This window comes from Falco cherrug, chromosome 1 (genome assembly GCF_023634085.1).
Source record: "Falco cherrug isolate bFalChe1 chromosome 1, bFalChe1.pri, whole genome shotgun sequence".
Lineage (NCBI taxonomy): Eukaryota > Metazoa > Chordata > Aves > Falconiformes > Falconidae > Falco > Falco cherrug.
Window position 1 is genome coordinate 76714775 of NC_073697.1, and position 15186 is coordinate 76729960.

The 15186-nt window shown below is 39.1% G+C and overlaps 1 protein-coding gene across 3 annotated transcripts in view; it reads right to left on the bottom strand.

The window, feature by feature from the left end:
- TNKS (tankyrase) overlaps positions 1-15186 on the bottom strand; it is a 141169-nt gene that overhangs the window by 52633 nt on the left and 73350 nt on the right. For all 3 annotated transcript variants that reach the window (XM_005436681.4, XM_027801653.2, XM_055724318.1), the window contains exons 4-5: positions 13109-13145; positions 12173-12248 (exon numbers count right to left, since the gene is read on the bottom strand). In XM_005436681.4, the coding sequence (XP_005436738.2) occupies positions 12173-12248; positions 13109-13145 (113 nt within the window). The remainder of the gene's footprint in view (positions 1-12172; positions 12249-13108; positions 13146-15186) is intronic.

Sequence of the window (15186 nt, forward strand, 5' to 3'; positions counted from 1 at the left end):
ACTGAAAGGAGATGTATATTGCCTTACAGATATGGCAGAACACTACAGAGGAATTACAGTATTATTGTGTCCAGGACGGCTATTTTTGTTGCTTCTTTCATCACCCGGAATCTGTCAGAAATACAAGTCAAAAATGGACAAGTCTAGGGTGAGGCACTGAAGCACGACCGGCTCTTGCGGAGGCAAAGGCAAGAAGAATAAACTGCCCTGCAATGCTGTTAACTGAAGTCAAAGGGTATTCAAACCTCCAGCACTCCAAGCAGCAGCTAGCAACCCCTGCTAGCTGGGCTGGTGGACTGAGCTCACAGGCACGCAGGATCTTCTCATGTCAACAGCTGGAACTTTTATTTGCTAAATCATGCAAGTTCAGCGCATGGGGAAGAATAGATGCTACCGTAGCTGTTGGTCTGAGCAACGGGGCACAGACAGCCAAGGTTCTGCGGTGTTCTTGAGAGCACCTCAGTGCCAAGCCAGCACAGTCTGCAGCCCAAATCTCAACCTGTCAATCCTGTCAAATTGCAAGCTGCAAACGCTTATCGCTCCAGGAAAGTAGGACAAGACAACTTTCTCCCCTCTTCCAGGACAGATACATACACTTTTATCTGTCCTGACGGCCAGTGTCAGAAGCTATAGAATCCTGTTCTTTAATAATTTGCTCAGGCTGCTGTTCCTCTTTTCAATAAAATATTTTGGTGTTGCTCTGGCAGCACAAGTGTTAACAGTTAAGGCTCCTCTCCAACCAGTGGTGCCAGACAACTGGGGAAGGCCTGCATATAACATTAAAATAATTTGAAGAGGATGCAGACTGGAATAGAGAACCAAAGCTCCACTGTTTTGTTTTGGGTTTTTTTTGCTGTTTCAGTCTCTTTCCATTTGCTATCAAAATCTTGTTCCTACTACAGTCAACTAAATCTTTTACTCCCTTTTGATACCTCTTACTATTTTTACTACTTCTCCTACTCCATGTTCATATATTTACTTCGCTTCTCCTCCTTCCCCTTCCAACTAGAAACTTCCCAGGCTTTAGTTCTTAAGATTTTCACATTGAGAGAGAAGAAAAGGTTCTCTGAATATATTAATTTGACTGTTCCCTTTACTAACATGACATTCAAACCAGCACTTCACTCACTTTATTGAAAGTGGGGTCAAAAACTCTGTTAAGAGCAACACTTGCAAACCGATAGCATTTCAGCTCCAGTGCTTAGTGTGAAATAAATATTTATGCCTTATATTTTGGAATTAAATTAAAACATGAAATATAAAATAATTCATAAAATCAAATATACAAAATGGTTTTTTTGTATTACAGTCATAATTGGCAAATTTTAGAATTTAATGTCTTTATAATCCAATCAAGAAGACTTCATTGTTCCTTTGAAGTAGAGCCTTGCAAAATACTGGAAAAAAGGCAGAAAATTTATCTTGTACTTCCTTTTAGTATGTTCCAAAATTGAAAAGTTATGGTTATTAGAATATGAATATTCTAAAAGAATTTCATCTGTAAGAAATAAGTCTTTTGTAAGTAGAAGTGTATTATATTACTTAGAAAAGATTAACCAAATAACCTCAGTTTTCTTGTTCATCAATGACATATCCGTCATCAATTACAACGCCCTATTTTGGCATTTTCCTCCCTTTTTATTGTGCATATGCTGCCTGCTCAGTCAACTTACACACCAGTTTTATAAATGGTTATGTAAATACACCTCTCCTTGCACGTAAGTATTTGTAGTCGCTTCCATTTAGAACTAAACCGATCACTAAATTACCCACATAACCTACGAAGTCAATGATGGGTTGTATTAGCAAGTGATAACTGATGTGCTGAGAGAAATCAAGAGGCAGCAAGGACAGAGAACAGAAGCGCTTTGGGTGACTTAACAGGTAAAATGTTTGGATGCTATCGGTGACTGTTGTACAGAGAAGTCGGCTAGGGAGGCCACAGGAGTAAATGCAGCTACTGAGCTAGTACCAAGTAACAAGAAATACCTGGTGCAAAAACCTCACAAAAACCTTGCAGCAGAAGATGCTCTTTAACAGTGACTGTAACATACTTGGTTTCAACTTATCTCCAGGGGAAATGCATAAATAATCCAGCACGACTGCGCTAACCTTCAGAGAGTAGAGCTATGAAAAAATTGGCAAGTTTTTTAATGATAAGGTAAAAGTGGTAGCTAAAAGAATTAAGCCCTTATAGACAGCATAAAGACTACTAAAGGAGACAGTAGGGGAAACGCTGTGCTAACGCATCTCTTCTGTTAGGAAGAGCCTGATGAAGTGAAAGAAGCCAGTGAGTATGACTACCAGCAAACTAAAAGATTAGAAATAAGAAGGCATCATTCAAAAAGCCAAATGTACAAGCTGAAGAAAACCACATGGACCATAAACTCCTGCAGGTTAGAGGTAAAAATACAGTTAGACAGGCAAAAACAGTTTAAGCAGTAACTAGTGAAAAGAATTCAAGCCAGCCACAAATCCTTCTTTCAACCCCCCAGAAGCACAAAAACCACCAGACAGTCCAGTGGGGCAAGGTGATACTAAAGCAAGAAATGGAGCTTTTGCAGGTGAGAATTCATTGTGGAGGAACTAAAAGGAACTCTTTGCATGGTATACATCTTAGAAGAAAGAAATAATTACCATACCAGGACCCTGACAAGTAAGCACATGCATATTTTAGAGCATGGTGAAACTTCACAAGAGATCTGTATGAAACCAAATTAAGCATAAAAGAGGTAGTGGTACCTGTAATCAAAATGAACATCAATAAGTTGTCAGAACAGGACCGCATTCACCCAAGAGAGCACTGGAGAATGGAACAGGTGAATTACTAGTGGTACCTGACCTTCACTTAAGGTTATCTTGGTACATGAAGACCTGAAAGTTGCAAACCAATCATTAAAACGTGTTTGGGGAAACTACAGGCTGTAATCTTGATATCTGCACCAGGAAAACAACAATCTAGTAAGCCAGAATTAGTTGGACACCTGGATAAACACGATCTGCTTGGGAAGAGCCAAACCGTGTTAAGGCAAGTTTCACTTGTAAAACTCTGGGGAGTTTTCTGAAGCAGTCAACAAGCACATGCATAAGGGTAATCCAGCTCACGCAGTCTCTGTGGCCACTCCACAGGTTTTTAACTAAATCCTCACCAATAGTTTTTAAGGAAGATGATGTTAGGACCTGAGACAGTTGCACCATAGCATGCAGAGATGGCAAACAGAGAATACAGCAAAGAATACAACTAAATGATAGGTCTAACAATAGAGGGAGGCCACAAAGTACCCTAGTATCACATTCAAAAATGAAAAGCAACAAGAAAGCAGAGTTGTTTAACCTCTCAGTATCTCTCATACTATTTTGAGATTTTGAGAGGGAAGTAACACCAAAGGATAGAAATAGCACCTACAGTATTCACTACAGTCAACCATGTAAAGAAATCAAATGCGTGTAGTTCACAGATTGAGTTGCAACATTTCAAATCAAACAGAACCTCAGCAAACTGTGGAGGAAAGGATTCCACTCAAGATCACAGCAGAAGAAACATTATCAGTACTTGACTTCTGGATGCTCTGTGAGCTAACAGAACCAAATCCAGACCACAGCATTTAGTTAATGTGCATAAAATATTAAATGGCAGTTCTGCCCAAATCTGCCAGTTTGACTTGTTTTCTCGTGACAGTAGATAGGTAATAGAGTAATGCAAGAAGCCATCCCCTGCGTGAAGCTAATCTTCAAGGAGAAACAGTTCAGGTATAAAAACCTCACAAACCTTTAATACATTTGAATGTTTCCTGAAGAGCACATTGATTAAGACCTAACAAATGAGATTTCCTGATTTTTAGAGAACAACACAGAGAGAATGACTACAGAGTAAACAATTCCTTTCCAGTCCTTCAAGAGCACAATTTCTATTTGTGGACAGGATAGACTTCACTTCAAATAATTTCTGAAGAAAATGAAAACAGGTGAAGGGATATTCCCTGAAACTTTTGGAGGAAAATATTTAAGAAGTCATAATAGAAACTTAGAGCGGGTAGATCAGTTTTACATTTTATTAAAAAGGTACCATCATTGGCTATAGAGGGTCTTAAGTGACACCAGGGACAGAAATTAAGCCAAGTCATCCATGCTGTACAAAGTCAGGGGAAGGATCAGGCTTGGCTGATGAAGTAAGATGGGAGCACAGCACAGGAAAGAGCTTAACCTGTCACCATTTCAGACATGCATGACTCAGAACTATCTCTTTAAACAAACAAAATGGTGTTTTAAAGGCAAAATTATGGCCATTTTTAAAATGTTCTCTTTATGTGTGTACTGCATTGGCCACTTCCACCCCAGACACATCACAGACATTATAGCATTTGCTTTGTAACTTTTTTGCAGTGTTGGAAATGTCATCTTCTTCACAGTGCTCCATTACCTAAATCCAGGAGAGACCTTTAATTTTGCATGCAGACTTTGATGTGAAGTATTTAACTCAATTACACAGAAGTATAGCTATAACTGAAAAGAGTACAAAAATGTCTGTATCCGATCTACAATCCTTATCATGCCCACTGAGGCACGTATTAACTAAGGGAAGAGTTGCTTAGGAGGACTTTAGTCCATCTTCTTCCCTCCATGAGCCCTCCTAATTACAGCGCACACAGGGACAGGCTATAAGGTTGTCAAGCTCTTCATCCAAACCAAACCTGGGAGTATGGACCATACAAATACAGTACTGTGGGGCACCAAGGTATGAGCTCTGGAGATCAAACCCCAGCTGCTCTTTTTCACTCAGTTCACTCAGGTACTGTGAATGACTTTATATCTGAGGTGGGATAACAGCATATATAGGTCAGTTGCCATGGAGAAGCTGGCATCTGATGACAAGTTCTCCCATGACTGCATACAATGCCCATATCCATATGGGTCACCACTGAGGCTGCAGAATAACACAAATAATTGTAGCACCTGCAGAATGCAGCCGTCACGTGAACACAGCAAACAAGGATTTTAAATTTCAGATTTTTAAAACAATAAGCTCTCAGAATAACATTTTTGGTTTAAACAGGATTAGCTGTGCTTTCTGCCCTCCCTCAAAGCCCAGAAAATCAGCTTGCAGAAACAGGGGAGCGCTGACACATGTCTTCCCCTAGCCAAGTGCGTTAACTAGCTGTACCTTTGAGACAGACACATACAGACGTAAATATACACAGCTCGGTATATATAAAGGTAGTAGATGAATACATATGTAAGTATATATAGGCATATATATACACACCTATATACTTTTAAATTTATATATATATATATGCAAATATACATATTCACACCCCTAGATATACCTTTGATACACACGCGTTTCATGAAAAACATTCAAGATCAGTGTCAAAAACTACAGTATTTAGAAGCCATCAGACAGGGCCAACTTTATGTTAAAAAACATTAGCTAACAAAGCACACTGTTATTGCTTATTTTGATAACTGCAGTTTCAGAAAGCTGTTATCATGCATCATGAAACTTCTGGCTAATCTTTGCAGGACCACAAATGAAGAGCCCCAAATCCGCACTTTTCCTACCCACAAAAGTAGGTTTATATATGGTACTTCAAAACCAGACTAACATTCCATGCTAGAAAGTGGCAAGCAAGCACATTCAGCAAGGGCTTATTTCCCCAGTTATTCTGGAATAGCTGTTTTGGATTTACTCTAAGTGGAGCTGTCTTTTCCTGAAATAAAATGACATTTTCTAGTTAAACAATTCTTTATATTCTTTTATTTTAATTTTATTAGACTAATCAAAGAGAAAGCACTTGTTCTGAGCAAAGAGTATATGCAGTCAACTGTTAATCTGGTTTCAGTGTATGATTCCTTTGCTCTTCTCTGCACAAGTTATTTTTTGTTGTAGATAAGCCTTGAGACTAGAGACTTTTGATATATCTACAAATACCACAAACAAACAATGCATACCAGCAGAAAAAGCTCATAAAATTTTGTGGAAGATAAAATGCAAATTGTGACACTAGATAATATGAGTCCGCACTGAGATTCAGACATACCCTTGCAATGACAAAAATGCATCACTTATCTCTTCACCTCTATTGCTCAAATAGGCAGCTTTTGTCTGTAGAAAAGTACTTTCACAACACTTAAACACTTACTATATTTGAAAAAATTTCTTCAAAGATGTTCTATACTCATCTGAATATAATCTGTATGCCATAAATTTATAGAACAGACCTAAAGGTTTACGTGGTATTAGTTTTCATTTTTATTACTGTAGCACAAGAGAAATGCACAGAATTGTAAAGGTTTATATAGTGTCACTAGCACACAATTTGTTCACAAGTCTTGCAACACACAGCATTTTTCTTCAACCCCCAGCTCCTAGAGCCAAGATGAGTACAAGAGAATCTAAACCTCTACTCAAGTTTGTAGGTTTAGTAACTGTAAAGAAAAAAACTTGTGAAAACATGGATTGATTGCTCCATAAAGACTCAGAAATTGAAAGGCATACCAATTTTCTTTTGAACTGCAAGAATTTTCATTAAAATGGTTGAGAACAACCAGAAATCTGGAACACAGGCTGGAAAATCCACTTACCAGCAGCAAATTGGAGACTCCCTGGTAAGAGAGAACATAACTCACCTCCTCTTGCTACAATTCAATTCCTGTATCTTACCCCTTTGTTTACAGGCTGACCCCTCAACAGAGAGAAAGAAGCAGAGGAAGCAAGAGAAGGAATCTGCAGCCCCATCCAACAGAATATTACTTAATTTACTTGGTATCAGGGATGTCCCCTAGCAGCGGGGCACAACACCCTCTCCACAACACGCACGCACGATCTTGTGCTGTGGTTGCTTCAGGCCAAGGATGCTGGTACTCAGCACTGCATTGCAGACCTTTGCAGAGTTGGATTTCTTACATGTTTATCCTGCATCCATGAATCTGGATGATGCTGTGCACAAGAAAAAAATGAATGTCTGTACGGGAGAAGAGAATGGGCTGAAGAAACAGCTTCAATCAAAACCAAGAGGCAAGTACGTCTCCTGCAACTCACAGTTTAATGCAAAGGCCTGCTGCTGGTATTCTGGATCCAGGGTTGTCTACATTTGGTTTGGAAAGGTGTAACAACAAAGGTGTAAGAGAGGCAGAATACCAAGTAATAAGGACTGTTACTGAGAGCTGTTAAGGACCAAAACATGGGAATAAACAAAGAAAGGGACACTAGGAGCCAGAAGACTACAGTGAAATAAAATGAAGTAGGACTGCATGCACGTTAGAAACTGTCTTTTAATAAATAATTGCCTGTTAGTTTTTTCCATGGCATCACTGCTTCATGCACAGTGCTGGACGGTCCTGCACTAGGAAAGGATGGAGGTACCTTGTTTGCAGGAACGCCTGTTCACCTCTTGTAGAAACTCCTGAGTTTCTAGTTTCTAAGGAGCAACACAGGGAGGGAAGGTGCAGGAAGGAAAACAATGTAGCTGTAGAGCAATTACATCCTGTGTTGCCCCCTGGTAGTAATTCTTGCTTGGTGTTGAACAAGTACCCAAGACCAAGCTGTCCACAGGTAATGCCATGGTATTCTCCATTTTTCATATGGTTCATAGAAAAATGTAAATACAAATGTAGCTGCAACAGATCAACGGAAACTATTTTCAACACATGAAGCATGTAATGAAGCATGCATTTTATTTTCCTGAAAAATAATTGTTCTGTGCTCCAAAGAGCTCAGAATCTCATATATGTGCTCTACTTTGAAAGAGACGAACCTTGAGAAAAGGAGCAAAACAAACTGGTTTTTGAGTAACTCCTGACCAGAGGAGTTGGGTTCCCTTGCATGAAGAAAAAGTTTTATTCAACTGACACCTGAGTATTTTAGCAGTGCCATGATCTGAGCATGTGTAATATAGTATAAGACCAGGATATTAGATGCCAGCAAAAATCCAACAGCAAAACAAAAATCGAACCTGCCATTGCTAATGGCTACCACGTCAGCTGGAAGCAGTTCACTTTGCAAAGCTGTCAAGAAGTGATGTGAGAAGTCAGACTTGCAGAGAAGAGTTCTCATCTGAATTACTAAACCCAATGCTTCCTTATTAGCTCAGATACTTCTGAATTTTAAAAATGGAGGCAACATCGATTTCTTCCTGAAACACCTTTGAAGCGTCCGCAGCAGCTTTCCAAAGGAAATGAGAGCCTAAGGGCTTCAACTCAACCTGCGACCATGATACGTTCTATTTTAAGCCTGTCTCTTGCCACTAACTACTGGATTTGGTAAACTGTGACTGTCATAAGTCAAAAATCCAGCTCCCGTGACAAAATTCAGCTGTAGCTTCCAGTAGCAGACAGCAACCTGTTGTTTTAATGCAGTTAAAAACATGTTTTGAAAATTCATCCACAACTGAGTACTGAAAAGGGCAACCCCACAAAAAAAAAAAAAAGTTGAGGGAAAACAACAGAGGTTGCAAAGCAAGTCTCCAGAGCCTACTTAATTTACGTAAATAGACATGTAAATAGGTGGCTTGTCTTTTTAACAGTGTTAGAAGTTCAATACCACCTGTTAACTTCAGTACTGTAGCCTGTCTTCTTAAAGTCATTACTCCTATAGATTACATAAAGACCAAACAGCCTGGCAGAACTCAGAGGCTGGACACAGTGAAATCTCAGATCCATTGGGAATATGCAGGTGCCGTGCATTTTGTCTAAGTTCTGTTTTGACAGAGCAAATACTTTGCAAATCAGTCTAAACAGAAGTGATGTAACACATGAATTTTAGGTTACATACAACACTGCATCCTAACAATTCTGTGACTTGTCACTCTATTAAAAAAAAAAATCAAAGCAAGATTAATTGGCATGGAAAATCACTATTATATTTCATCTCAGGCATTGTTTTTTAAAAAACAAACAAACAGAGCAGTTTCCAAAAAAAACAATAAACAAAAAACCAATAAACAACCCCAACCACAAAAACAGTTCTTGTGAAATTTTACCCCTGTGTAACACTAACTTGCATACACTGCACCATATAGCTCTGCACTGTATAGTCACTACTTGTGCACTATTATTTGTGCCCTCATATATATTCAGCAGGCACATAAGCCAATATTTACTGAAAAATCAACCATTACTTAGCTCAATGAAATAGCTGTTTCTCTGAGATGTTATTGTTGATTTTCCTTGGTCATCAAAAAAACCTTCCCATAAGTTACCTAGATCCTTGGTATGCAGGAATGCTCTAGCTCCTGTAAAATTTGCTCTTTTGCACCAGTTCTTAATTTTTCACTCCAGAAAATAATTGCAAGACTAGCAACAGAGAATGACTTTCCTCTTCAGGCAACAGCTGAAGAGCTTCAGCAATGTGAACATTTCAACAGTGCTCATAATCTATATAAACTGTGAGCTGGAGGGGAAGAAGCAAGTTCAGCTCTTACTCCTATTCAGTCTTTGACCTCTAGGCTAAGTAAACAGATGGAGTGATGGTTATCAGCACCAGCTATAACTGTTGTAGCAGCATGGACTGCTGTCCAGTAAGAACCAGACTCTGGCTATCAATACTTTTCAAAAGGCTGCAAGCAGTGCACAGAATGCACCAAGTCTTTGTTATGTCCAACCAGACCTGGTTTCAAACCAGTGAGCTAATGCTGGCATTTTCCATCCTTTCTATCCGTTCTGTGAAGCACAATCCCACAGCAGATGTAGTGTTTGGGAAATCCAGGAACTCCAGATGTTAATATGCATGGGACACAGAAGAGATCCCCAGGAAAAAAGGAAAGTTAAACTGCATACAGCAATGAAATAAGCAATACTGTGATTCACAATTTCCTGACTACCCTGCTATTCAGTTCTAGTGCAATGGGTGTTAGATGACAACTGCTGGAAAGCCACACTCCAAAGCACGAAAAACACACTACTATCATCTGCTATACAGAAAAAATATAATTACCCATTCAGTACTGGGACTCTATTTCCTCATCTACAAAGCTAAATGTTTCTCTTATCAGAGCAGTGCTGGACATCTCAAATGTGCAAAGCCGAGGAATGCACAAACTGGAGAAACGCATACACAAGAGTTTGTGGTTGTAGCTGTACTGCAGAGTACGAACGATGCTGACAATCTCAGGCTGCTCCGCAGAGCCTGCGCTTCCTGGCCCAGACAGCTGCATTAAGCCTGTGACCTTACACTGTGGTAAATTCGAAGCCTGAAAACTCAAAGCATCTGCAAAAAAAAAACAACCCACCCTACAAAAAGCATCGAGGAATGCAAAAATCACCTTCCAAAACGGACAAATTCTCAGCTAGCTTAAATCAGCATAGGTCAACTGGAGGCAGCTACACCAGCAGAGACTTTCATCTGCAAGAATGCTGTGCTGTAGGCTGAAAAGTTCACTTAATTTGCAGCACAGCTTCGAATAATTAAACTGCAAGTGATCTTGCACTAGTACAAGGACCTGAAAGCTTTGCATTACAAATGAAATACTTAAGTTATACAACACACTTACCTCACCTTGAACAATCTGTACACATATGGTGGTGGTGGGGAAAATACATCTGGTAGACATCATTAAAAAACTAATTAATACCAATGGCAAGCCATCTTAAAAGGAGTTTTAATAATCAGTGTGTTTACAAATATCCAAACACATGTATTATCAAAGCGTCCACATTTATTAGCTTTAACTGCCATATGCTTTCTGAGCTTTGGGCATAAATTTTCAAAATAATTCAGAGGCTGCAATAATACATAAATATTTTCTGCTAGCTTAAATTTAATTTTAATAGCTTTTCAATTTTTTAGTTTTTATTTTAGAGTGATTAATATTCTAGATAATGTATCTGCAAGGGTTTATTCCTCTCCCTATTGACAGAAATCACAGCTCTGCCTTTGGCCTTAAATCAATAGTGATGGGGACTCAATTACTCAGTAATGCACTGCTGTATACCACCATGCTTAATCATAAAACCACAGTGCACTATTAATACCTAAATACGATCTCACTTGAATGGTAAAGTCTTTTTAAAAAAAAAAGGGGGGGGGGGGGGGGGGGAAACTAAAAACTATGGACAACGTATTTTATCTTAAAATATGGGGAGTATTTCATCAGTTCCAACACAGCTGAAAGAAATAAAGACCTTGTTCATTTGCCCATCCTAAGACCATAAAATCAGCTGTTTCAAAAACCTTGAAGATTCATAAACTACCTAATCAGTGTAAATGCAAATAAGTGAAAAACTGGCTGGGTTTTCTTTCACATAGTAGGTAACAGACATCACAACTGAGAAAATATTTTAAAATATGTATTAAAAATAGGAATGTTTTCACAATGGAGCTACATTTTTTTGTAATCAATATCATGTCTTTTAATGAAAAGGCAGTGTACACTGGCCTATCTCCATTGATTTCAGTGGAATGGCACTGCTTCACAACAGCTTCAGAATGGGCAGAGGTTTATACTACGCTCTACCACACTCCACCAAGATTAAAGAAAACTATAAAGGAAAACACTCCCATGCTTTCCTTTTCAGGAGTGAGACGTACTGTTACATGTGAGAGACGTTTCTAAAAGATGCAGATTAAGAACATTCTAGTACACACTAAAAAAACCCAAACCCAACGTTTGTAAATCCACTAGTCTAGACAGACCATCATTTTGGTGTCTAAAACATCAAAAAATCATAGGATCTACTTCTCACTCCGTATGTTCTTCCCTCCTCCAGTTTCAGCCTAATCCTTAGTTTAACTCAAACACTCCTGCCAGAGAAAGTCAGATGTCAAACTTAAAACGCAGAAGATATTAAGCATGTGAATACAGTGCCACTCTACATGGTCAAGCATTAGGACCTAAGCTGAATAACAACCACATCACACAGACAATGTCCAAATACAAATAACAACTTTCCTCCCTTAGTTATTTGATTCATCTGCAACTGTACATTTTGTTTTTCTTATGAAAGATCTTAAGATTTTGCTTTACACGTACACCAGTACACACAAAATGCATGTCTGCCAACTGCTGGTCCATCACAACTGCCACTGTCAAGTACTACATCATTTAATTTTATGGTGAAAAGATATCATGGGTTTCCCCCCCATACAGTCTCTTGGTTTATACATCTATGCTTCCTAGTATGGTTAAATGGGCCTTTCTTGAATAACAGAAATATAAAGCAGGTATTAACTTACCTTACGCCCATCACTTGCATGGCAGTTCACATTTAAAGGAGTCAATAAAGCCATCAGTTTTTCTTCATTACCACTCCTGTAAATGGAGAGGAGAGGATTACAGAAAGGGGGGAGAAAAGACAGAGCTCCTTGCAAAACATTTGCTAAGGAGCTGGGTGTATCAAAGTATAGTATATTGCAATCTGTACTCTGCTAGGGAGAATATCAGATAGCTAAAGGATCTTCTGAACATTTCAAAACCAAGGGTAAATACAGAAGATAATACCAATTTTGCAGTTAAGCATATTACAAACGATCACGCAAAACCACCTACTAATTTCTCTATTTAACCTCACCTTAGATTTCCTTTATCTAATTTTACAGATCCTCTAAAAGCCATCTGCCAAATTAAATACATTTTCCTAGCATATGGCCCATAACATTTGAAACAACCACGTAACAATATCCAGCAAATTTTTAGAAGGGTTAACAGTCTATATAAAATGGTCCTGTGACATCAGAGGAAAGGATGAAAGCATCTTCGGAATATATGACTGAAGTTTACACGTTTTGCATAGGCTTCCTTATGCTCTGTTCTGATAAAGCCTATTTTCAAAATGTATCTTAAGGTAGCAGTACAAATCGAAAGAAAACAGAAATTCCTGTATTTAAATTGCCCCTAAAAAGAACAGTCACAAAATGATAAAGAGGATTTAAGCAGCTTAAAGCAAAAACTCAATATTAACCTTATAACCACCATAGTAGGGGATTTCAATTACATAAACAGGCTTTTCCATTTGTACTAGACTGTAAAGTCCAAAGAGATTTATGCTAATGAAGTGGTTTGTTTGCATCATTTCGTGGAAAGGCAATGACAAAACATTACTGTTTTAAAATTCCCTTTTCCTCTACTCCTTCCACCCCCAAAATATGCTTTATATTCTAAGCAGCACTCACCTAGCAGCTTCCAGGAGTTCGTCCTTCTTGTATTCACCTAAATGATTGCAAAATATCATGCTGTTAGCATTTGGCAGAAGACAGATTAAGAAATGCAGTAGGAAGCAAATACAGAATTAAAACAGAGAAGAGGAGGAAAAAAGCCCACACCCCGCTGGGTGATGGAGCTGTGACGTTAGCCAGCTTGTGGAGGCAGCATCACCAGTACCTTGGAGACGGGCAGCAAATTGACGCATCTTCTTGTCCAATCCTCAGATGGAAAGGCTTTCTTCGGACAACCAATGACTGCGAAATCTTGTGTCCAGAAACACAGTCCCGCTGATAACAGCATGTCAGCTGAAGACAATGTCCCCACCCCCTGCCCTATTCAGTATGTCACATTATACTTGGGAAGCATAATAAATTCCGAGACAAAAGCGAGGCAGTGCGGCTTTTTAAAAGGTACAAATTACCAGTCTCCAAAGCTCTCACCTGTCTATTTGAATGGTAATTAGACTTCAGCAAGTTCTTCAGAAAAGCAGTGATTATTTTAAAAAATCCAAATATTATATCATCAGCCGCTTTCCAAGAAAATCCACATTTGAAATAAAAAGCGTAGACAAAAGAGCATGAACTCTCCGAGAGATTTTGTTACGAGACTCAGATCAGAGATAACCGCAAGTAATGTTAAAGCAACATTTACATTTGAAATTGAGTTACAATAGACAACTCAGAAGGGTTGTTGCATCACAGGGTTAAAACTACATGTGAATATCTTAAAAAGAGCATAGGACAAGACAACCTGTGGAAATCAGACTGTATTCTCAAAGCTGAATCGTGACAACATCGTGCAATACAAATAAGGGAATTTCAATTCAGAAATTAGAAAAGTGGCTTTTTAGCAGCTTTATAAAGTCACAGAGCAGAAGGTATCCTAAGACCCAAAAGATGCAGGGCTTGAAAAACATACTGTATACCACCTGCCAGAGAATTAAAGCCTCTAACCACAATGCTATAAGAAAAAAAAGAAAGATGAAGCTGTCCTGAAAAAAAAAAAAAAAAAAACCAAACCAAAAAAACCCAAAAAAAACCAACCAACTAAAACCACACACACATCTTTGTGCTGCCTCCTATGTGTAGTTGTAATAAGTGTCCAGTGAAACTGTCATCAGAGGTGAGGAAAGCCATCGGGCCATGGGAAATACCAGGCTGGACTGCAGGTACACTGGAAGGTTCCTCTGGAAACAACATTGTTCAACAAAGAGCTTCTCTAGGCTGCAGAAGGAGAGTTACAGTCCTCATCCATCACATCTGATACTCCCCCCACCATAGCTCCTCCGGTTATCAGCAGAGGGGGACAAAATCCACAGCAAACTCAGCCCTTTCCAGGGCCTTAAGGAGCCCAGTTCAGTTGAGCATCCTGCCTTCACCAAGGGTAAGGAGGAAGAGGGTGAGCACACACCGACATGCACCCCCCATCCCATCCCCTTGGCTGCAGCTGAGAAATTCTCAAGGGCAGTACCTGCATCTCATCACACCGGCAAGTTTTCCTTTCACAAGTGTGTTTAATTGCTTTCTGAAGCACATTCAGCTTTGGGAATTCACAACACCCTGCAGCAAGGAGTTCCACCACGCAACTGCCTCTCAAATGATGGGTCTCTTAACAGAGGGGTCCTGTGTTGCTGAACCCTAGTGATGGAGCAGATGAGTTCAATGCCAAGACAAAGAAGTGAAATTGTTGTTTCAAATATAAGCCATGAAATTCAGCTTTTGAAGAATTTATACAGCAGTCCTAAAAACTTGATCATGAAACAAGTCAAATGATAGAAAAATACGATCACCTTTGTCTTTACACTGCTCTCCAACTTCAGAGAGGGTTCCTGTCCACCGTAGGTGTCCACCTTTTCAAGCCAAGGCACGGCACATGTTCCCTCCACCTCACTCACCCATCCACCCTCTTTTTTTTTTTTTTTTTTTTTTTTAAAGTGAAGATAATGGGTACAGTTGTGAGTGCTTCAAGTCAACACTGACTGAAAAGCTCTGGCCAAGAGGTGAGGAAGGAAAAAAAAAAAAGAAAAAGAAAAAAGAAAAACATTCAC